This window comes from Rhododendron vialii, chromosome 4a (genome assembly GCF_030253575.1).
Source record: "Rhododendron vialii isolate Sample 1 chromosome 4a, ASM3025357v1".
Lineage (NCBI taxonomy): Eukaryota > Viridiplantae > Streptophyta > Magnoliopsida > Ericales > Ericaceae > Rhododendron > Rhododendron vialii.
The window spans coordinates 8,585,529-8,609,944 of NC_080560.1; the positions used below are offsets into that span (position 1 = coordinate 8,585,529).

At 38.9% G+C, this 24,416-nt stretch overlaps 2 protein-coding genes across 2 annotated transcripts; one reads left to right on the top strand and one right to left on the bottom strand.

Moving 5' to 3' along the window:
- Positions 1-5,003: 5,003 nt before the first annotated feature.
- Positions 5,004-7,035, top strand: LOC131323067 (peroxidase 3-like). Its single transcript, XM_058354688.1, has 4 exons — positions 5,004-5,266; positions 5,532-5,729; positions 5,840-6,002; positions 6,461-7,035. Exons 1-4 carry the CDS (start codon positions 5,015-5,017, stop codon positions 6,874-6,876), a joined length of 1,029 nt encoding a protein of 342 aa, XP_058210671.1. The 5' UTR covers positions 5,004-5,014; the 3' UTR covers positions 6,877-7,035.
- Positions 7,036-9,343: 2,308 nt separating this feature from the next.
- LOC131323059 (uncharacterized) lies at positions 9,344-22,195 on the bottom strand. The gene is made up of 9 exons (XM_058354679.1): positions 21,620-22,195; positions 19,696-19,743; positions 19,488-19,547; positions 12,945-13,028; positions 12,696-12,800; positions 11,938-12,051; positions 11,704-11,804; positions 9,892-10,003; positions 9,344-9,619 (listed from the first exon to the last, which is right to left on the bottom strand). Exons 1-9 carry the CDS (start codon positions 22,157-22,159, stop codon positions 9,485-9,487), a joined length of 1,299 nt encoding a protein of 432 aa, XP_058210662.1. The 5' UTR covers positions 22,160-22,195; the 3' UTR covers positions 9,344-9,484.
- Positions 22,196-24,416: the final 2,221 nt, after the last annotated feature.

A 24,416-nucleotide genomic window follows, 5' to 3' on the forward strand; every position in this document is an offset into this window, starting at 1 on the left:
AAGAGAAATTAAAGCCATCTGGACCAAGAGCCTTGATAGTACTACATTCCTTCAATGCTTGAATAATCTCCCCCTCGTTAAACTGTCTTTCAAAAACTGTTTGTTGTTAAATCCGTTTTTTTTTTTTTCAAAATCTTTTCTCATATAAAAACTATTTATTCAAAAACTGTAAGTACACATGCAAAAACCGTTTTTTTAAAACCATTTTTGAAAAAAATTGTTTCTTTGAAAAAAAATTCAAAAATTATTTTATATTTATAATAAAGAATTTTTATTTGTTTCAAAATTATTTTTAGAAAAAATAGTTTTTATGTTCACAGTTTTTTATTTTTTATAGTTTGAAAAAGGTAATGTGCAAGTTGGGATGTAGGTCGTTTGTTGTTATGCCTCTTTCCCTGTTTCCTTTTAATCTTTGTAACTTCGGTTCGTTGATTAATAAAATTCTTTTTGCTGATAAAAAAAAGGTGATGTGCAAGTTTTGATTATTCAATTTTGTTTATGATCGACATTGTGAACCTCTACATTATTAACTTTAGCAATCTCTTAAATGGATATGTGGCAACTTTAATTTGACTATCCATTTTTTATTATGTTATTGCTTGGATAGTTATCTTGATGCTCAACTGTCGGCCTATGTGCTCGATCTGTCCCGTTATTAGCTAATCCAAAGCAAAAGAATGATTAATAGGCTCTTCTTTAATTACAAGTGCCTCTTTAATTCTTTGGGCATGCAGATGCAACATGACCTTTAATTTTCTTTCCCTTTCCTTTTACTAATTTTTTGTTCTCGGACTTCTCAAAGCAGATTCTTTCTGCCTCTTATAATGAAAATTTAGGAGTAACTTTCGTGGAAATCTACAAAGATATCAGGAATAAAGTGCGTACGTCGTGTGTGTGTATATATATATATATTCATGTGGGACTTGGGGGCTGCTGCTCATTACTCATTAGGGTCGGCAGCATGTCGGCAGCACTCTATCTCAATGTCCAAAAGTGTTTTGAACAGTTCATTCTTTTTTAAAAAAAAACTCTTCTAGGAAAGAATTTAACTCTTTCGTAGAAGAATTCTTTTAAAATTCGGACTATTAATTATCGAAACGGACGGTGAAATTGAACGCTACTGAATATTGATGTCCCTAAGGTATTGCAGCCCCCGGTCCATTCATGTGGTTCAAAGCTCAAAACATTGAATATATATAGCATATGTGATCGATGCTGTTCAATTAATCTCGATTAGCTAATCCCATGACTAATTAACCCTTATGAATCTATGACGTTAATGACCAAAAAAACCCAAGGGATGGCCCTGGTGGTCAAGTCCTAGGGTTCGGAGTTTGCTCTTTTCTAAGATCTCAAATTCGAAACATCTTTGGTGCTATCAACTTTTTTGAGACCACTCTATACGAAACTTTGCTCGACTTTAATGGGGTTTATCCCTACAAATGGGCAACGGAATTAAAGTCGAAGCGCAACGGCACAATAACGGCACAGAGCACAACGCTAACAATATTTTTGTTTTTAGCCCCAATTTGTTGCTTTAAAAAAGAGCCCCAAAATACTATGTAGCAGTCGTTTAATTAATAGACTTACATGATTTAACTGGTTTAAATTGTTAAACAAGAGTCAATCTCGAAAAAGAAATTAAGCAAGATGAGTGATTTTTGAGTGATTAATTTCAAATTTTGATAATGATAGAATTTTATCACGTCGAATATTAGTACTCTTGCTTTTTGAAATTGGATTATTATTTCAACATTTTGTTTGTGAAAAATGCAACAAAAAAAAGGCCCCATCTTTGAGGTTTACTTTTAGCTCCAAAAAATTTCAGTCAGACCTGAAAGAACGTTTTAGCCCTTACTCATACTTTATTCAGATTACTTTTTTATTTTATTTTTATACTCTATGTAGTATTTCGTACTTAATATGTGACATGTCCCAATGCGAGCAGATTTAAGACCCAAAATAAAATAAAATACAGTATTCAATATTTGTAAAGCATTGCTACAATGGTTTTCCCATCACACATCAACGTAAAATTCAACTTCAAATATATATATATATATATATATATATATATATATATATATATAGCTCTCATGGAAATTCCCCATGAGGAACATTATATATAGATAGTTTTTCCTTTAGCTCCTTACATAATTGACTAGCTAGTGTTTGATTCTTATGGTCAAGTTGCAAGAAAGCAATTTTTTTGTGAATTCTCTAATCTCGGGGTGGATAGCCTTTCTTTGTCCAAACCGAGAGAGATGATTAGTTGAGGGGTGGATAGCCTTTCTTTGTCCAAACCGAGAGAGATGATTAGTTGAGGAATGCGTAAACTAAGCGAACAATCCTAACCTTTGCAGAAAAAACAAAAAACTAGAGTCTTTCCTTTATGAAAGTTTAGTACTCCACTATATATTCATGGGGGCTGCTGCTTCCCATCCACTAAATGCAGGCTTTACCATTGATTTTTATTTGTGGCCACTTTTTCCAGCTATAAAAAGGGGGCTTATTCTTGCCTAATGGGCGTAGGCCACTTGATAGTAACCACCATTTCCATTCTCAAACACGAAGCTCCCCCTACCTCCTTTTTAGACCTTTTGGCTTTCTTTTTTGTGGTACCAAAACCAAGTGGGCCTCGGTCATTACCGTTCATTTTTACCTTTTTATCTAGGGTGAAAGGGCCCATTACTAGATATCGCAAAATACAACGTGGCATTGTCATGAGGTAGTACTAGTCCCCGCAAAAAAAAAAAAAAAAAGATCTCGACCTCACAATGTGGATCACTTATGTCTCTCAATCACCCACTAAAAGTGAATGATAATATTTCTATCACATAACTTGTCGCTACGTAAATGGTAGAAAATACCATGCGAGCAACGTCGCGTGATACTCGGGAAACGCTTAATAATTACACGGGTGAAAGAGCCAACTCATTGGTAAATGGTAATTCGGGTTGGCCCCCCACCCCCCGCACAAACATGCATGTTCTATATGATATATATGGCGACAAATGAATAATTACTTTGTTGAACAAGTACTATTTGGAGTTTTCGGAAATTGACAAAATACTCCCAGACAAATATGTGAAATAATCATATATAGCTTATCTAAAAATCCCAAAATAGAATTAGCTCAAGACTTGCAAAAAAGTTAGGCTAGGGTAGCTTTATCCTATTCCAAGGGACAAGGAGGAAGGGCAGCCAACAATTGGGCGGAGTCAGAAAGAGAGTAAAAAAAAAAAAAAAAGAAGTTTTGTGTAAAATATTTACAGTTAAAAATGTTAGTTTTTGTCTCCACCGTTCATGATTTTCTTCTTATTTCTCATTTTTCAACTATCCGATGGTAGAATTCTCTTTTCCTGCCTTTTCTCATGAGTGTAAATAATAAAAGTGGAAGTTTTCGATACAACACTCACTCTTTTTCGATACATATACATTGTACTTATATAAATGGTAGTCCCGTCTTTGGTGAATGGTGAATCACATAAACTATATATATGCATATATATACTATTCATTTTCATTCACAATTACTAGTTCGTTAAGTATACAACAACTCAAATCTCGTGCCAATTACGCTTCCCCACCCAACACCTTATTGCTAATTTAATTTTTTGTAAAATAATTCTTCCTTTTTCTAAACGACTTTGGTGTAAATCGAATTTTAAACCACTTTAATTTGCTTTCACATAGGACACAACGGTCTTATTCTTCTTCTTTTTTTTCTTTTTTTTTTAAAAATCAAAGTAAGGCACGTTGGTCATTCTAAAAACCAAATAAGTAAAAAAAAACATATTCTCTGATTGCATGAAGACATGCACAAGATATTCCATATGAGTCGGCTAGCTAGTAGCGAGCGTGGCAAGTGGGGCCCAATTAATAATTTGCTTTTATTTATTTTATCATATGGTGGATGTTTAGTTCTAGGGGCAGGTGACCTGACCACCTTTATTTCAACAATTGTTGTCTCGCCTTTTATATTTACTACTGGCAATATATATACACACACACATTTTCTTTAGATAATTGAATGTCTGGACCAGTTTGCACGCACGTCAACTAATTTTGAACTTTGAAGTTAGAGACCACCGAAACCGTTCGGTAACCCAAGGTTTGGAATATTTGGCGTTTGTGAAATTCGAACATGTAACTTAATGAATGATTTATTTGCTTTCTTGTGTCCACTTGGCTAACAGCATAAAACAAGTGCACCAAATAAGGTAGTACGTCCAAACTCGGGTTTAAGAAACAGAGAGAGTTTTCTCAAATGCGGATTAATTTAAACAAACTTTCGGTCAAGGGAACAATGCAATCGATATTAAATCTCACTCCTCTTTTGGAATGGGGATGTCGCCAAGCATCCCCTGCAAAGAGAGTGAAGAGCGGTCGATCCGGCCGTGCGTTCATCTCGGCAATTGACGGCTCTGATCTTTACCGAGCAATCGACGGCTCAAATTTGTATGCACTTGGCCACACTTCTCTCGAAAAGTTTGTGAGATACTTGCTAAAAAATAGCACAGCCTTTCTGAGGGGGGAATTCTTTTAACATAATGCCTATAAGTGTACATTTGTACATCAAAAAAATAATAATAATCTTGCTTCTTCTTTTTTTTCATAAAAAGTTAGATATTGTATAGTGTAGATTCAAAGTTGGTGTGATGTGGATCATAACTCAACATGAATTTGATCCATACATTTCACTTTCTACATACTTTCACCGTCGCAAAATTGTTCTCTATTTGGGATTCTTACATTTGAAGGAAATATGATCACTATTACTCTTCAAAACGTATGAGCTTCACTTTTGTGTCGCAATTTTAATATGGGATGAAAGGCAAAAAAAAAAAAAGAAAAGAAAAGGTTCATTTTTTTTATTGACTAGTCGAAAATGGACAAAATTATTAAACATCCAAAAAAAATTAAATAAAGAAATTTTGAGACGGATGGAGTCATTTTCTGAGTAAAATTTACCGGTGTTGTTCAAATGATTGAGGGTCTATAAATAGCTCTCATGCTATGGACAAGAAAATTAAGGAAAGAGTTTTCTTCCAAGCATAGGGCAATGGGCAATTTTGGTATTGTTCTTTTAGCTGCCCTTGCATTTCTAGGCTCCTCTCATGCTGATTTGGTGACGAATTTCTATGCTAAGAGCTGCCCAAAAGCTGAGGAAATTGTGCTGGACTTTGTCAAACTTCACATCCCAAATGCCCCTTCACTTGCAGCTGCCTTGATAAGAATGCACTTCCATGACTGCTTTGTGAGGGTAAGCATCTTATAATTTCCTCTATCCTCTATTAATGTCTCGAGTCCTTCGACCACCAGGAATTCTCTGCCCTCAAAATCTTTATTCATGGTTTCAAGTGCGCTTCCAAGTCTCAATCCCTCGATGTAACGAGGATTTTAGATTGATAGATAAATCTCAAAAGTACTGAGATTTTTAAGGACAGAATCCAATGCCAATTCTTAAAGCTCTGCTTGAACTCTTCTTCTTCTTCTTCTTCTTTTAACTTTCTCTTGTTGTTTTTCAGGGGTGTGATGCGTCTGTTCTTCTAAATTCTACAACAGCGTCGGGCAACCAGACCGAAAAAGCGGCTACTCCGAACTTAACGATCAGAGGGTTCGACTTCATCGACAGAGTGAAGAGCTTAGTGGAAGCCGAATGCCCTGGAACAGTCTCTTGTGCAGACATCATTGCCTTGGTTGCAAGAGACTCTATTGTTACCACTGTGAGTAGTACTACTCAAAAAATGCATAAAAAATAACTCCAACCCAGTGAACCCACTTAATAAATTCTTTCAGAGACTTACTTGTTTCCTTATTTTTTTCACTTTGGCAGGGAGGTCCTTCTTGGAGAGTGCCAACAGGTAGAAGAGATGGGTTGATCTCAAATGCCACAGAAGCGTTGAACAATATCCCTGCACCCTTTAGCAACTTCTCCACTTTACAAACAGATTTTGCTAACAAGGGGCTTGATCTTAAGGATCTTGTCTTACTATCCGGTAAGCCAAATGCTGTTTACATTATGTTTTCTAGTCGCTGCTAATAACCTTTTTGGCTTATAAAGGTTGGTTCAGCTTCTAGTACGTATCCACTCCTAGCCTCAAATGGGGCAATTTACTCGAGCTGATCAATTCATGATCAGCTCGTTAAAATTAAACTTGTATGAGATGAGGCTCGTTTTTTAAACAAGCATAAAATAGACAGAACTTGTAGAAGTTGGATATCGACACACTGTTGTACTCTGCAGGTAAAGTTAGATGTACACTAAGACTCTACTTGAACCCAGCTCGATTAAAGCCGTTTGGCATCTGAGATAAGACTTGACCGACAGCTGCTCAACAAGCTACCTCTTCTAGTTTTCCAAACCAAGCTTAAACAACCAAATACTTTCGAACTCATGACCAAGTATGGTAAGTATGATTATGACCTTGATATACTGAGTTCCTATTTTTACCAGGTGCTCACACAATTGGGGTTGCCCACTGTTCATCGTTCTCAAACCGCCTATACAACTTCACCGGGGTGGGGGACGAAGATCCAGCTCTAGACAGCGAATACGCTGCAAACCTCAAGGCCAGAAAATGCAAGACAGCCAACGACACCACCACCATTGTGGAGATGGATCCGGGGAGTTCCAGGACGTTTGATCTTGACTACTACACCCTCCTAACCAAGAGAAGGGGTCTGTTCCAATCTGATGCTGCTTTGACAACCAGCTCCACCACCAAAGCTTACATTACCCAGTTCCTCAAGGGATCTCTCAAGGATTTCTACGCTGAATTTGCTTTGGCCATGGAGAAAATGGGGAGGGTTGAAGTTAAGACCGGGTCGGTAGGAGAGATTAGGAAGCACTGTGCAGTGGTTAATGGTTAAGGGAGTCTTGGTTTTTTATCCAAATTCATTCATTAATGTTGTGTTTTATTGGATCATGAGTGGAATTTTTAAGTGAATGATTGAGTAGAAACAGTGGTGTAGTCCATCATTGACCTTTGGGTACGTTATTCCAATAAAAACCAAGAAATTTGCATTTAATGTTATACTGATAATATCAAAAGTGTTTTTACATACTTAGGTTCCGTTCCGCTAAGGTTCTTAAATTTTAAATACTTATTTTCCGTTTTACGAGATAAATCGTTCTCTCACAATACGAAACCATATTCATTTTCTTCCCAGTAATATATATGGTTGGTGGAGTTGAAACTGAGAGTGGCCACGACGAGGATTGTGCCGATTGAGTACCTTACTTTTGTCGAATGACATCTCCTTTCCACTGAGGACCAACCTCATTCCTCTCCCTATCAATCAATTTCTAACTTCTCCTTCTTGTTCTTGAACATCAGTTGCTCCTTCCCTATCACTCTTGCAGTTTTGGTTTTAGTTCCTTTTAGGGCTCAGTATTCGGTGCAATGAACAGGGTAATCCAGGGTCCAATCCCACCGCAGTGAGAGACTCGGTTAAAACCGGAATAAGATCCCATATGAACTGACGTAACACAAAAATTGATGACATTTATAGGTGAGAGTTAAACCACTTATAGACTAGCTAAAAGCTTTCCGATGCCATAGTTCCCAGGTGACATAGCCGTTAATTTGTTTCACTTGCCTGAACCAGAAGAATAGGTCGCTAGACCTGTCTGGAGGTATATGTTGTTCCCAACTGTGTGCACATTACATTTCTCCGTTGTGTGATATGCTCTGTTTCCTCGTAATAAAAAGCCTAATTCTGAAGTGCTTTAGGCTATTTCAACACGTGTTTTCCTGTTAAAGATCAGACGGTTCCTCTCGTGGGAGTAGAGAGAGAGAGCAGCCACCCCCGTTTCTTTCTTCCCCACCCTCGGCAGTTCAGCCCTCTCTTCCCCCTCCCCCTTCTTCTCCTCTCCTCCTCTTCTCCTACCTCCATGGATCATGAGATGGTTGGGACTCTTTCTTTAGGGAGGAAAGATCTCCCATTCTCCCCATAATTTTGGTACTACTGAAAACCAAATTTGAGTTTTGGCAACTTTGGCAACAAATTTTTGGGCTCTCCAACGGTATCGGTAGGCATCTTGCAACGATGACTGCAAACAATACAAGCTCCAGCTTGATGTTGTAAGCGGGTCGATGGGTTCCAATATTGGAGTTTTATTTGGTTATTCGTACCAGCCAACAAAATGGCGACTTCTATCGGCTAACCGGGCATACCCGTACCTAACTTTTACTAGAATCCCAGCCGGTAAAAAAACTCATGCATTTTTTTCTCTTGATAAAATAATGACTTTAATTTAAAGATAATTTAACAAAACTAGGGGTCCATAAGATGTTAATCATGTTTATTTGCATTAGAACTATTGTTAAGGTACATCAAAATGTTACAATTTGTTTTATTTCTTTACTTGACTTCAAGTTTTGCAATTGTACATAAATTCAATTTTTTATGCCAAATTTAGTCTCTTGTATGCCAAAAAAAATTTCCACATTTTTGTCACCGCAGAGCTAAAATTCGGCAGCTGTCCCTATGTAAATGGATACCACCATCAGTCACATCACGAGACAAATCTAGGATAGCGCCAATTTCGCATATAACCACCCAAACCTGTCAAAGGTGCGCATTCTCACCACATGCAATTACTACCTTGTATATCTCCGTAGGATAACTACCATGTATGCATGACTGTATGTATACATACGTGGACGTGGTGTTCAGTAAAATAACAGAAGGGCATGAATTTTCCTTAAGCCAACCAAAATACGGGTGGTTTTTATCATCAAACAGCACAAGTAGAAAATACGAATTGAGTCAGAGACATCTCAGACATGCAGACCTTGTTCAATTATCATCTTTATCACGTTAAGCCCTAAACAAATGTCCTGAATTTTCCATGACCAGTGCTACCAGTAGAACGAATGGAAACAAATCAGTTCTGGTACATCACTGGCAGAACAGTAAAGGTGTATATTGGCAAGATGGTAGTGGTCAGAAGCACAAGAAAGTGGTAACCAGTGATGATGGTACGAGTCAGCTGCACTGAGAGCAGGTGATGTAAAGAGACACCAGCTTGAGGATCGGGAAACTGTTCGGGTGTGGAGGAAAAAAAACGGAAAAACACAGAAACATACATGCATGAAGTGACAAGAATGCTTGGAGAGGAAGAGGGGAAGGGAGAGGAAGTAAATGAACAAGTTACTCAAACATGGAGTGTCGGGCTGTTTGTAAATTGTCGTAGTTCTCAGGGTTATCTGGGAAGCGCCAGAAGAAAACTTGTGTTCTTCAAATTTGTAGGCTTTTTGTTACGTTTAAACTGAGCATATAATCGGAGTACCTTAGTTGTGGCTCTCTTTATCAATACGGATGACAAAGAAAGAATTGAAAGGCAATCTTATGGCAAAAATCATAGTTTTATATCAGCTCATTATTCATTCAAAGAAATAAAAAAAATAAAGTTACCACCTTCCTCGCCCTTTTTTTTTTTTGGAAAATGTACTACCTTCCTCGTCGCAAATGATTATTTCTTGGTTGAGAGATAAATGCCAGAAACTATGGCCACACCAGCAACTGCAACTCCTACAGTTGTGAGGATCTTCCCTACTGAAATAGCTGGCTTTCGTGAATGCATATCTACATGCAGAAGATCCTTCATCTGCAAAATGATTGATAAGAAATACAGGAACACTAAGACCAATCAATAGAATAAGTTAGCAAAGAACATAAGACCAATCAAAAAAGGAAGGTGACCTTTTCTATAAGGATAATATAAAGGAACTTGACATTTTAGAGAAGTTAGCCATCTAGGGGTCTTGGAATCTTAAAAAATGTGTGGATTTGCGTAAATCCAAATCACTCCAAGCATACTTTTAGGGGCTAGTATGCTGATCTAGTTTAACTAAAAAAAATGAGAAAACGGTGTCAAACCTCAACAGGTTGCTTCCAGTTCTTCTTGATTCCCTGCAGGTGCCCCTTTCCAACTACTGCAACAACTGAACTGTGCTCACTAGCAGTTCTTAATAAAGTGGCTGACATGTACCTGAACAGGCAATCAAAGATTCAAGCTAAACATGGTAATCAAAAACCCCAAGAAACTCACAGAAAAGTAGTGGAGATTTTGAGAGGAAAAAATATATATAAAAACAAGAGTATACAAGGCACACACTGTGTGCATTAGGCCAGACGCATAATTCATTAAGCGTAGGCCGTAGAGTAATCATTCTTCAAGAAAGTTCTAAAGCTAGTAGCATCACTTTCAATTACACTTATCCTCTTCTTTCATTCATTTCTCTACTTTTTTCACTGAAATATATGGATGGCAAAAGAATGACGGAAGTGGATGTTGAGTGGTCAGAAGACATGAGTTTCTATCCAAGCATTAGATTTGTGCTTAGTTCCACTGCCTGGGGTGCCACATCATCCGGTGCACCATATCACGCTTCTCTGATAGCCACTCTAAAAGATCTCACCCAGATGAGTACACATTCAGAGACTTTTCCTGATTGTTTCACTTCTTAAGCATCCCATACGACAGTAAAGATTTTACTCGAAATTAATGCCATTCTACCATAAACTATTAACGTCCCTTTTTCTCATGCAAATTGGGAACTATATTAAAGAAGCTACCCTATCTTCAGTCTGTTATTTTCCGTAATATCTAAATTCTCATACGAATAGGGAACTATATAAACAAGCTAATAAAGGACGGTTTTAGGAAACTTAGAGATTGCTGCCTACAATAGGATTGTGGTGGTTTTAGGTGGGGAAATAAGAATACTACTTGAAAAAATGCACAAAGAAGAAGAAAGGAAAAATGAGAAGGAGAATAGAGAAAAAGAGGTGCTTTACTCTCGCAAGGGTTAGGCGATTTCTGCAAGGAAGGACCGCAGCCCAAACCCCAATCACAATGGCCTCAGCTTTGTAAAACTCAATTCATTAATCAACTCTGTCTTGGAAAGAAAGATTACATCTATACTTATAGGCTAAACAATGGCCTTTCAAAATCCTAGAAGTGACATGAACCTAATTATTAATGAACACATTAACAAGACAATGAATGAACCTCGATAGTGGATCAAAAAAAAAATGAACCTAGACATAAATGCATACATTGAAGCTACTAACAATTAGATATGCAAAGAACCAAAATGTGTTGAACTTTGTTCAATGTATCTATATGCATTAATGCAAGTACTAAATTCATGATGACCCTTTAACTACCAAACTATTATGGATGACCCTTGAACTACCAACTATCATGAATGACCTTTGTACGAACCATGCAGCTCTTGCTCTGCAACTACCAAAATACCCTCATCTAGCAATTTATTATTTTTTGTTGTCCTCACCACAAGCTACAATGTTGGATATTGCTCAGGAAACACACACCTAAAAGCACACATATCAGGACAAGGATGAGCTCTGATGGAACTCTGGTGGAATCCAACTATAGGAAGCATAAGAAAATATCTAGGTGAACCACATGAACTTTCCTTTCTGTTTACCTGTTCTCTCTTTCACACATGAATTTGAATGAAGAGCATTTACCTACCAAAGTTGAACATGCAAAATCGTTGCTAACATATAGAAATAGCCCACTGAGGGACCTAAACAGAATACTTTTAGTCATAGAACTCAAAGATCAAAAACTGAACGAGAGCACAATAAATTAAAACAAAATGTAGTGCGAAATAAGTCACTAGAAATACAATACAGCAAGCGGAAGCAACATGTACTTACTGATCGCGCTCATATACAATGGTTTCCATTAGAGTGGGGAATTGCTTGCTCATTTCTTGAATGACAAGAGTTAACATATCAACATCACCCAATTCCTTCAGCTGAAGGAGAAGCCAAACTAGACTCTCTTAAATTCAGGAACATAATTGTGGTTTCCTTGTTTAAATAACAGTTACATTTGCAGATGAAAACTGCCATCAGTAGCCAATAAGTTGTGAAGAAAGGAAGACATACCATTTGATTGAGATCTTCAGGGCTTGGTAAAAAGAATGCTTGGAAAACCAAGGAATAAAATAATTTTGTCTTATGCCAAAGTGGCATCATTGCCCATGTCCTTCGTAAAGTTATCTATTCAGTTAAAACCAAATACCAAGAATAAGTTAGGTTACAATGAAATTTTGTTACAGCAATTCTAATATAGACAAAGTCGAAGAGATTGCTTCTAATGCCAAGAAGCTACATTCTCAAGAAGCTATATGCTGAACACATTAATTTCTGAAGCTGCCAACAAAGAGCCATTGTACAAACTAAATCACTCAAAAGTGATAAGCAATATAGCTGGATGTACAAGATATATAGTCATAAAACGTCCATAACCCGGAGAAGGCAAGAAAAAAAGAGAGCTTGATTATGGAGGAGGACAGAAAGATATGGTTAGCATTCTGTATGTATTGATGTTCCTCTGCAGAGTTTTGCAATGCTACGCAGGATAATGCAACAACCAGCAATAAAGCAGGAACCAAATTCCACACCCCACAACCCTTCTCTCTTAATCTCTTTCAACAGCATGCTCTTGGAGAGAAGACGCAGCAATTCCTCCTTGCCTAGTACAACCACAACTTTGATGTACGTGCAAATGTACCTCACCAACGCACTTACTGGTAGATAAGGTTTGGGTAAAGCATGATGGTGGGTTCAAGGTGAGGGCTCTTTGGGAAGAAGTGTTTCATGTTACAACAATCAAACAAAATCTAATGTTACAAATATCTTACTTGTACCGGGCGGTCACCAAGTATCACCTTGCCACCATACTTGAGTGCTTCTTCAAATGCCACCCGAAACTCAGAACCAGGGAAAACCTCAAGCTTGCTGGAAACCTAACAAAAGAACATATAGACACATCGAAAAGATTAAGATGCATGAGAAAAGTGCAAGGACTAGAAAACACAATCTGTAGCAGAATATTAAAATGCTAGAATGTAACACTTCTAGTCAACTGACAAGAAGAAGAATGTACATGCCTTGGCCAGAAACCAGCTGTAGAGGATTCCAAACATATTGTGATTTTTCTTCCACATATCCACCATTTCTGCCATGGTTGGTACCTGGGGAACTACAATGATTACTTGTGCAAGTAAAATTTGGGGAATTGCTACTAAAGGTAATCAGTACTATGTTGACAGAAAGAGATGCATAAAAAATAACCTGGTAATGGTTATTAACTTAATCATTCTTCATTCGGTAAAAGATACTTGGAAAATGCAACATATAGTCTGCCAGTTTTAGTAACATGCCAGAAGGCACCACACCACCACCACATATCCCTCACTTCATTAGTTAACTCTAAGAGTATAAGATCATGTTTCTCACTCAACAAGGTGAATCTTATAGGTTCAAGAAATTGTCAGAAGAGGCACAACAACAAAGCTAGAGCAAACAAGTTCCTTAGACACTCATTTAAAATACAGGACCATGCTAGCTGCAAAGTTACAGGACCTTAAAGCAATAAATGAAAGTAGAATCAGCAGCAACACAGACTTCTAAAATGATGATGGGACACTTCAGAGAAGATCAATAAGCTGGTACACAATATGCCCCCTGACATATACATCACGGAATGTACTGAGTGGTATTCGAAAAGACATATCAAAACGGAAAACCTACCTTTAATGAATGATGTAAAAATGTGAACAAATTACCACGCTGATAAGCCTTGCAATTGTTAGTGAAATACCTCTTGAAACTGTTGTGAGAGAAAGAAAGGAAAAGTGTATAGGGTGTTAACTAACCCTAACACATGTGAGCTTTATTTATATTATGTGGCGACTAGTTACATAACATAAGCAACCAATGTGGGACTAAGTCCAACTCTATTCTAACACTCCCCCTCAAGCTGGAGAATAAATATCACAAAATCCCAGCTTGTTACGTAACAACTCTAAACGTGGTTTAACTAGAGACTTGGTGAAGATATCTGCCAACTGAGCTCCTGTAGACACGAAAGGGGTAGCCAACAGGCCACTATCTATCTTCTCCCGAACAATATGACAATCTACCTCGATGTGTTTGGTTCTCTCATGAAATACCGGATTCGAAGCGATATGTATTGCTGCCTGATTATCACAATACATAGGAATAGGTAACTGTACACCAAGCCCCAACTCCTCGAGCAAAGCTCTCAACCATACAATCTCGCATGTAGTATGAGCCATGGCCCGATACTCTGCTTCAGCACTGGAACGAGCAACCACAGTTTGTTTCTTGCTCTTCCAGGTAACTAAATTTCCACCAACAAAAGTACAGTACCCAGTTGTGGACCGTCTATCAGATGGTGATCCTGCCCAATCAGCGTCGGTAAAGGCTTCGACACGCAAATGACCATTTGAACGATAAAACAAGCCACGTCCAGGATGAGCCTTGAGATACTTCACAATACGAAGACAAGCGTCCCAATGTGGAAAACGAGGAGCTGACATGAACTGACTTACCATACTGACAGCAAATGAGATATCAGGCCGTGTATTGGTGAGATAATTCAGCTTGCCTACCAAGCGACGATAACGGTCTGGATGAGGAAATATCTCCCCCTGATCAATACACAATTTGACGTTTGGATCCATAGGAGTCTCCGCAGGCTTTGCTCCTAATAAACCAGTCTCCTCTAGAATATCTAGCGTATACTTTCTTTGAGATAAACTGATCCCTTCCTTGGATCTTGCTACCTCAATACCCAAGAAATATCGTAGCTTACCCAAATCTTTGGTGTGAAACTGACGCTGTAAGAACTGTTTCAGCTCATCAATACCTTTCTGATCATCCCCAGTAATAATGATATCATCCACATACACAATCAACACTACTCTTCCCCGATCTGACTGAATAGAGAAGACAGAATGATCAGAATGAGAGCGACGCATACCAAACTGCAACACAGCATCACTAAACCTGCCAAACCAAGCTCGAGGGGACTGCTTAAGACCATAGAGGGCTTTGTGAAGGCGACACACCTGAGAACGCTCCCCCTGAGCAACAAACCCAGGAGGTTGCTCCATATAAACCTCCTCGAGCAGGTCACCATGTAGAAATGCATTCTTAACGTCCAACTGAAACAAGGGCCAACCAAGATTGGCAGCCATAGAAATAAGAATGCGAATAGAGTTAATCTTGGCCACCGGAGAGAAAGTCTCAGCATAATCAACGCCATACGTCTGGGTATAGCCTTTGGCCACAAGACGGGCCTTGTACCGTTCTACTGTGCCATCTGGATTATACTTGACGGTAAATACCCATCGACATCCAACAGTAGACTTTCCTGGTGGAAGAGAAACCAACTCCCAAGTGCCATTGTCATGAAGAGCAGACATCTCAGCCTCCATAGCTGTCCGCCACTCAGAAACAGATAAGGCCTCCTGAACAGTGTTAGGAACAAAAATGGACGAAATAGAAGTAGTAAAAGCACGAAGGGACGGAGACAGATGATCATAGGAAACAAACTGAACAATAGGATGAGATGTGCAAGACCGAATACCTTTGCGAAGAGCTATAGGAAGACTAGGTGATGGCGGAGGTGGAGGTGGAGGTGGAGGTGAGGGTGGAGGTGGAGGTGAAGGTGCAACCGGATCTTGGGACGGAGGAGGCGTGGTGGCTGGTACTTGTGGGGCTGTTAATACTTGTTGCCGACGAACATACACCTGCAAGGGAGGACCAGATGGTACACAAATAGGAAACACAGACTCAGACTCAGGAAGGTCAACTGGAGTACTGTGACCCGAGTAAAAGGGCAATGACTCATTAAATGTGACATCAGCACAAACAAAATGACGACGAAGAGATGGTGAGTAACATTTATACCCTTTCTGAGTGCGTGAGTACCCCAGAAAAATACACCGAATTGACCGTGGATCAAGTTTGTCCCGGTCAGGATCCAGAGCATGAACATAACAGGTGCACCCGAACACTCGTAAGGGTAATGAGTGGAGAGGGCGACCAGGAAATAAAACGGTATGGGGTATCTGACCACCTAGAACGCTAGATGGCATACGATTGATCAAGTAACATGCTGTAAGAATAGCATAACTCCAGTAAGACTTAGGAACTTGCATTTGAAATAATAGAGCACGCATAACCTCTGATAAATGCCTAATCTTGCGTTCGGCAACTCCATTTTGTTGTGGAGTTCGAGCGCAAGAAGATTGGTGAATTATACCATGGTCATCAAAAAACTTAGAAAGAGAATTATGAAAATATTCACCTGCATTGTCAGAACGAAATATACGAATGCAAGTATCAAATTGAGTTTTGATTTCCATATAAAATGACTTAAAGATAGAAGACAACTCTGACCGCTCTTTCATGAGATAAAGATACGTAACACGAGAATAATCATCGACAAAAATAGCATAATACTGAAAGCCAAAAACATTAGGAACACGCATTGGACCCCAAATATCAGAATGAACTAAGTGAAAAGGACGGGTTACGCGACTCTCAACCCTAGGATAAAAAGACACTCTATGATGTTTACTAAACTCACAGACTTCACAAGGCAAAGCATCAACACGGCTACATGAAGGTACCAGCCGTTTAAGATTCTGAAGGGATGGATGACCAAGTCGACAATGATGTTGATAGGGTGACACAGAAGACTGAAAGGCAACAGAACTAGGGTGAACATTGTCAGTAAAGTAATATAAACCACCACGCTCAGTACCACCACCAATTTTTCGCCCCGTCTTGAGATCCTGAAACACACAACCATGAGGAAGAAATGTGACAGAGCAATTTAAAGATTTAGTAAGTTTACTAACAGACATAAGATTTAATGGAAAACGAGGAACGTGCAATACTGAATCCAAAGTCAAAGAAGAAGTAACAGAAACCGAACCCAAACCAGTAATATCAGTGGTAGAACCATCTGCTAAGGTAACACGAGATGGTTTATCAATAGACTGATGGCCAGAAAGAATAGTAGAATTACCAGTCATATGATCAGATGCACCAGAATCAATAACCCAAGGAACAGAAAAATGAGAAGTTGCAATACAAGCACTAGAAGAACCTGTCTGAGATAGCGTAGCAATGGAGGAACTTGTCTGAAGTGACACAAGGCGTTGGTACTCCTCCATAGAAATAGTCACCATAGCAGTGGAGCGTGCAGCTTGCCTAATATCCTTGGGAGAAGTAACCCGATGAGCCTGAGAAAAACCATGTAGGTCATAGCAGTGGTCCACCGTATGATTAGTTCCCCCACAATAAGTACAAAGTCTATAACCATGGCCTCGACTATGGCCACCTCTCATTGACATGTGACCTGTACGACTAAATCCACAACGACCAAAACCATGACCACCAGAAACGCGGTCAAAACGACCACTGTACCCATAATCACGGCTAAATGAAGAACCAAAATCACCAGAATCAGCGGAAGTAAAATCAGAACCAGATTTCATTGCAAACATATCACCGTACAATGAGAGGCAACTAGTCAACTACCGATAGATCAACCAACCAAATACTCCACTAACAAACGGCCAATAAACAAGAAATAAGGAACTGATTGACCGGCTAACGACCAAGGGCACGACACCGCATGCATCCAACAAAACCAAAGTAGCCACCGAACAACATAATCCCAATATCAAGCAACAACCAAGAGCTCATATGCCAACATAGACCAAATAACTCAACACAATCTAACAATTGAAATCAGACTTCAACATACCCAAACTACCATCTATTGGAGAGGATAAACTGTAGATTGACCAAAAAATCCAAAATTACTAGAACAATCAGTGCATAAGAGTAACGGAATAATACCCAACAATGATGAACAGTGCGCGATGAACAGTACGACGGTGAACAGTAATCGGTGAACAGTGCCGACGATGAACAGTAATCGGTGAACAGTACCGACGGTGAACAGTCCTGTGAACTAATGATTAGGGTTAAGGTAGAGGCTAAGATTAGGATTGTGATTTTATGTACAGATTGTAGGGATTATGTACAAAGGCTACGGTGGTTTAGGATTGTTGTGGTGGTTTAGGATTAAGATTAAGATCCCGCTCTGATACCATGTTGTGAGAGAAAGAAAGGAAAAGTGTATAGGGTGTTAACTAACCCTAACACATGTGAGCTTTATTTATATTATGTGGCGACTAGTTACATAACATAAGCAACCAATGTGGGACTAAGTCCAACTCTATTCTAACAGAAACTTCCTATAATGAGTTGCACCAAAGATCATTGTACTACAGTTAGGGCGAAGATGACAGGCTACTAACTCGAAAGGGGTATCTTGCAAAGGAAGCTTGCCCGCAGTGATTGTATACGAAAATAGGTTGCGACATACATCGCATCCTTTGCAGGAAACATAAGTGGATGCACATGCAGTATAGTCTTGTGGGTCCACTAGGGGCCCCACTTGGGTGATCCCATCCTTTTATTTCATAGACCCATTGGGTAGGACACATATAAGACATCAATCTGATCCCTTACTTACCAAAAAGCCAGTATGACACTGAGCGTGAGCGGTGCGGGTGTGAGAGCACGAAAGCGTCGAGTTTTAAAAGAACTGACTTCCAGAGCGTCTCTAAGCATCTTCTATATTTACTAAGATAATAATTATATTTGTATACTTCATGTATTATTCTTTTAAACATTCACCTAATATGTCACACAATTTCATGTCAATACATGAAATTCATAAAATATGACTTAAATTAGGAAAAGCTAGTTTTATATGTCAAAAAAAATAAAATGTATAGCAAGTTAAAGACATGTAAAATAGCAGGGGACACGTTCTCTTGAGATTAGGAGTATGATATTTGCTCAGAACTTGTTTTGAGGGGAAAGAATTATATTCGGTTTAGTGGTCAGTTGATGTGATGGCTCTCGGTGGCTATTACTAATAGGTTATGCTTAGGTTTGAACCTTCACAGCTTTTAGGAGAGAGGGAGCTCACGTTTTGAGCGGAAAAATGAATAGATGTCGATCACTTGGCCTAGGAAAACAAAAATTCATTTGGGATCCGCAATATTGACTACATCAGTGTGCGAATTTGATCTGCAAGCTAGAATGTGATACGTCTCCTAAATGTCATTTCCGTCTCATTTTCACGTCAAGGACATCATATGATCTAACGTTAACATCAAGGACCTGAGACAGTACTTCTATTTTCTAAATGTCAAACACGTTTCTCATATCCCTACACAAGTGTCGAGTATCCGGCACGCTTAGTTCATACCTTTCGAAGAGAGGTAACGTAGAGTTCATTGCATTTGCCTTCAAAAAAATGGATGTTCAAATTTCAAAACCATACTTATCCATTTCCTAAAGATAAATGCCATAAAGTTATCACAGTTTTCAAGATTATCTTAATCACATAAGGCCTACAATATGAATAGACCAGAATCACAAGAGTGATTCCCGTGGTGGACCCATGGGACCCAAAAATATGGTGCAGACTGCAGTCCGCAAAAGTAGACGGTAAACTATCCCTTCCCTTGCATAAAAACTATTAATAGGAAACAAACCAAATGAGGAATGAACTAATAAGTAATATATACCTTCAAGTTCTGAGGAGTAAGTACAGCCATACGACTTGAGCATAGTTCCAAGAAAACAACCTGTAGTTAAAACATGCACAGTTACTTATTAACTTCATAAACAGACTGAAGATTGTTGCTATCACGAAACCATATGAAGCAGGCAATCAACCTGCTAAATTACAGGTCCCATTAATCAATTTGTACTATTTTCCTACAATACAAGCACCTGTGGTTTTAAAAACCTGATTACAGCTTCAACTTCCTGGCATGATTCCTGCAACCACAGGTACAAAGATCATAGATCAATACTTGTTCATTATGTTGGCTCAACCTTTTCTTTCTCATAACTTGGTGAACAGAATAGAACTAGATCAATGTAATATCACAATGAACCACCAACAGGTCGATGTTTTTTTTGGGGATATTGAACCAAGGAAAGGGTCGATAAGGAACAACACCTGCCAAAATCAAAATCCTAAGACGCCAAAAGTATCTGGTAACTTCGAAACGAGGACAAGGGAAACTTTTGGACATCAGAGAGCTAAATAGAGAAAACCACAAACGAGATTCTAGAGAACAGTAACTCATCCTGTCATATGATGTGTAGTAATGCTTGTGCAACTACTACTTGGTATTAAAAATCACTTCACTGTTCATACTGACTACGGTATACAGAGGAACATCAACTGATCTCTGTTAGGAATTATAAAAGTCCAATTGTTGTCCACAACATTCTAACAATACCAAATGCCAAACCCTCAAACACGATATTTTTTTGGCATGTTACTAAAAGGGTACGCAGCCCGTCCAGGAACAATATATCGGTAATTTAAATTTTTGGTTGCCCCCCAGTCCAAGTACATATTTGTACAATGGAGAATATTAAAGCTCATGCAATGCTACTATGCACTGACACTATTATTCCCGTCATTTGATCTCTAAACAATCATTCGCAAACCTTCACTGAAGTAAAAGATAAGAACCAAAAAGAAGAAAAAGATAAGAACCATAAAAAAGAAGAAAAAAACCCAGGGAAGAGATAAGGTCCCAAAAAAGAAACTCTCTTAAATTTCCCTCAATTTTCTAGGCAGCCAAATAAAGAGACCAACAACTCATATCCAACAATACAAGTAGTCCACTTACTCTTGACACAAACTGTTCCATTATTCAACAAGAAAACTGGGTCAAATGGCAAGAATCAAAACCAAACAACTAGAGATAGGAATCGAAACAAAACCATTTCCTTCTCTTCCCTTGACTTTCTTGGAAGCCAAACAACAAGACCAGTAAAACTGCAAGGGATTGGTCAAAGTCCGAGACTTGGGGTTTGTATGAACAATGTATTTTGAAGGTTCAAACATGGTAGGGTCTAATACCAACTCTAAGGTGCTGAAACATCGCTCAAAACTTGAAGAAAACAAGAGATTAGCGCTCCCTCTTAAGGTCTCAAGTTCTCCACCCGCGTCAATTCCCTCACCTTGTCATTCCATACCTCCACGTGCTACAAAGTTGCACAAGAGGGGAGTGTTAGACTTTATCCCACATCGCTCACCTAAGCGATTTAGGTTAAATTTTTTCTGGAGGCCACTCCACCTATTGCCAATTAATTTATCGGTTGGAACCTTCAAGAAATCTAACATGATATATAGTGGCAGCTCCACCCCTAGCCAAGGGTGGTCACTTGAACACCCCCAAAAATTTATAGAATACATGTAAGATTTTAGTTTAGCCTTTCTTGAACACCCTCCAAAAATATTTGAACACCCTACCTAAAATATTTGAACATCCAACCCGAAAATCATCCCACAAGTTAATCCAATGTATCCAACCCAAGTAATAGATAATTTTTTTATGTATATAGTTGTGGTTTCTAGAGCAAGTACATATATATTTCTGAATACCCTTCTCCGCCACTGATGATATATGTAGGGTGACCTCATCTCAAGTACTCCACTCTCCACCCAAGTCAATTCTCTCACCTCGTAGGTGCTACCAACTCTTTTGTATCAGCCCATAGGAGGCTTTGCCCCGACTTCAATTAGGTCTCACTACTGCACGGCGGATCGAAATGCGCGTCTACTGACCGGGACAACTAAGTTATCAGCTTAACAACAATACCAATACGAAACTGAACGCAATACAAGTACTACCTGAGAAACATGAGACGTTCCAACCAAATAAACCTCGCAAACTCCCCCTTCCGCCGTCGACTCGCACGAAAGCCTCACCACGCTCCGCCAAACCTCCTCCGGCACCGCCTCCCTCCGATCCTCCCCATCTCCATCCCCAAAATCCTCCGCCGCCACCGCAGCATCACCTCCGCCTCTCTCGTCGCCTCCCTCTTCATCATCCACAGTCGAAACGCTCCGAACCAGGCCCTCAATGTCGTCCGCGCCGGGATCTTCCCGCACCGGAGATCCCGGCCCGTCGATGCGGACAAAGTCGGAATACGGCGGGGTCGCGGAGACGGCGCCGTCCATAGCCGTCGGGCCTGGTCCGCGGCGGGCGGAGGCTGCGGTGAGTGAGATCCGGCGGCGGAATTGGAGGCGCTGGGGTGTTGTTGTTCGGATCGGGGGGAACGCGATGCCGGGAAGGGATCTGCGACGGCGGTGGTGGGGAAGAACAAAGAGGCGTGACTCGGGCGAGTTCACTGGGGATAGGGAGGATAGGGAGCGAGTGGAGCGATTCATGCACGTGGATCGGTGGATGGAAATGTTGTACTCTCTTTATATACCCCTGGAGAAACACGTGTTGAGAGGACTGTGACGTTGGAGCTTTGTCGGCTGGGTGCTTTTGCCCCACAAAATCAGTTGAAAAGGTTGGTGTTTTCTACCGATGTTTTTGAGTGGTGCTAGGGACGCATCCAAACACACACCCACCACTCATTCAAGTGAGTGGTGGGTGTGTGTTTGGATATGAGAGTGGGTGTGTCTCTAGAATTAGTGGATGTTTTTTTCTACTCGAGTTCAAGAAGGTGGTAAATGGTAGTAAGAGCATCTCTAATCCAATACTCTATTTGAGAGTATCAAAATACTTTATTTTATTCATAAAGTGATTTTAGAGAAAATTACTAGTCATATTTACTCCAACCATAAACCCTCTATTTATTCATAAAGTGATTTTAGAGGAGATCCTCCATATTTTCTCTCATCCTCTAAATATGGAGGATCAAAATCCCATCCTCTCAAATAGAGGAGGCTTGAGAGGATGGGTTGGAGGAATTCCATGCTTTCAAATGGAGGAATAGAGCATGGATTGGAGATGCTCTAATAATTTTTTTTTGTACTTGGAGGTTTCTAGAATCGTCTGTTACTCCATTTTTAAGGAAATGTCCGCAACAAAGGCGTTCTACTAATAACTTTTTTCACAGTACTTTTTTTGTTTTGTTTTTATTTTTTTATTTTTTTTTGCATTTATTGTTTTGCGTCAAATTGTTTTGACTTTCAGAAAAGTAAAAAAAAAATTACTTTTATCCAAATATTTTGAACAATGACCACTTTTAAGTAAAAAAATTTTGTTTTTTTTTACTTAAAAGTGATCCTTATTCAAAATTCATTTTTTTTACTTAAAAGTGATCCTTATTCAAAGTATTTGGGTAGAAGGAAAAAAAATTTACTTGTTCAATTCGTCTCGACGAGACAAATCAATAAGTCAAAAAAAAAAATTTGACACAAAATTAACAAACGAGAAAAAAATTCAAATAAGAACAAAACCAAAAGAGTGAAATGAGTTTTTTTTTTTTTGGTAAATTGAAATAAGTTGTTAGTGGAATGGGTTGATACTACATCCCTGCCTCGAATTCAATCCCAAAATTTTTTACCTCACCTCAAAAAGCCAACCTTGTGTACTACACAAAAGCTGGAAAATAACAATTTTATTAGAAAATTGATTTTAACACTTTAAATATTGATAATCACACTCTATTATTTGTCTCTTAGTGTTTATGTGATGTGTATTTTGAACACTAAAAGATAAATATTGAAATGTGATTATAAAAAAAAATAAAGTGCTAAAATCAATTATAAAATTATGAGTACACCATCTGGACCTGACACCAAATATATACTGTGTTGGCCTCTACTCTAATTTTTTGAGACCGCTGTTGAGACCTCTATCTTAAATTTTTTTGTTCATTTACCAAGTTTTAAAACCATTCAAAAAAACCAAGTTTTAAGTGAGTGTCTTCAGTCTTCGCTATGATGAATTATGTAAGATTGCTTAATTGTCCTCAGAACTAATGTGAGTAACTTACATGGGCCGGGTTCCCCCTCCAGATTTTTTTAAGTACCCAGCCCCATTAAGTTTTCAATTTTTTTTGGTCCGAAAGGGACTAAAAAAATGATCGAAATCGTTCATGTTGTAGAACCGTCAAGAAAACTATCCGCGTTCGGAAATCAGTCTGATCAAGACGTCATTTGGTATAGAAATGAATCGTGTTTTGTGCAAGGAAAGAAATCCTCATAAGACCTTCTATGAGAATCAATCACTCTACGTGGAAGAGGAAGAACGTTTTTTTTTTTTTTTTGACCAACAATAAAATCCCGTATATATAATATGAAATCAGTACAGTTATATTCACTTAGCATCCACTACAAGACCAAAAGCAAAACAAAAAGACCCAACATATAACAAAACTCTACACAACAACTGTTCCACAAGTCAAACCAAAGCTTTCTCACGACACCACACAAACCACAATTAGTCGCCATAACAAAGTTCACCATCAATATGACCTGCAATCAGACAAATTGAAAAGCACAAGAGGTGAAAATAATCAACCGATAGCTCAACGCTATGGAGTACGAAATGCGTGAGGGTCGTGACAACTATCTTCTATAATCCGGTCTCGTTTGCACTTAGCTCGAGTGTAAGTGTGAAGTGTCTTGCCATTATCACAATAGGCCTTTTGGTAGGCCATGCCTCTCATTTCACTCTGTTTTTGTAAGC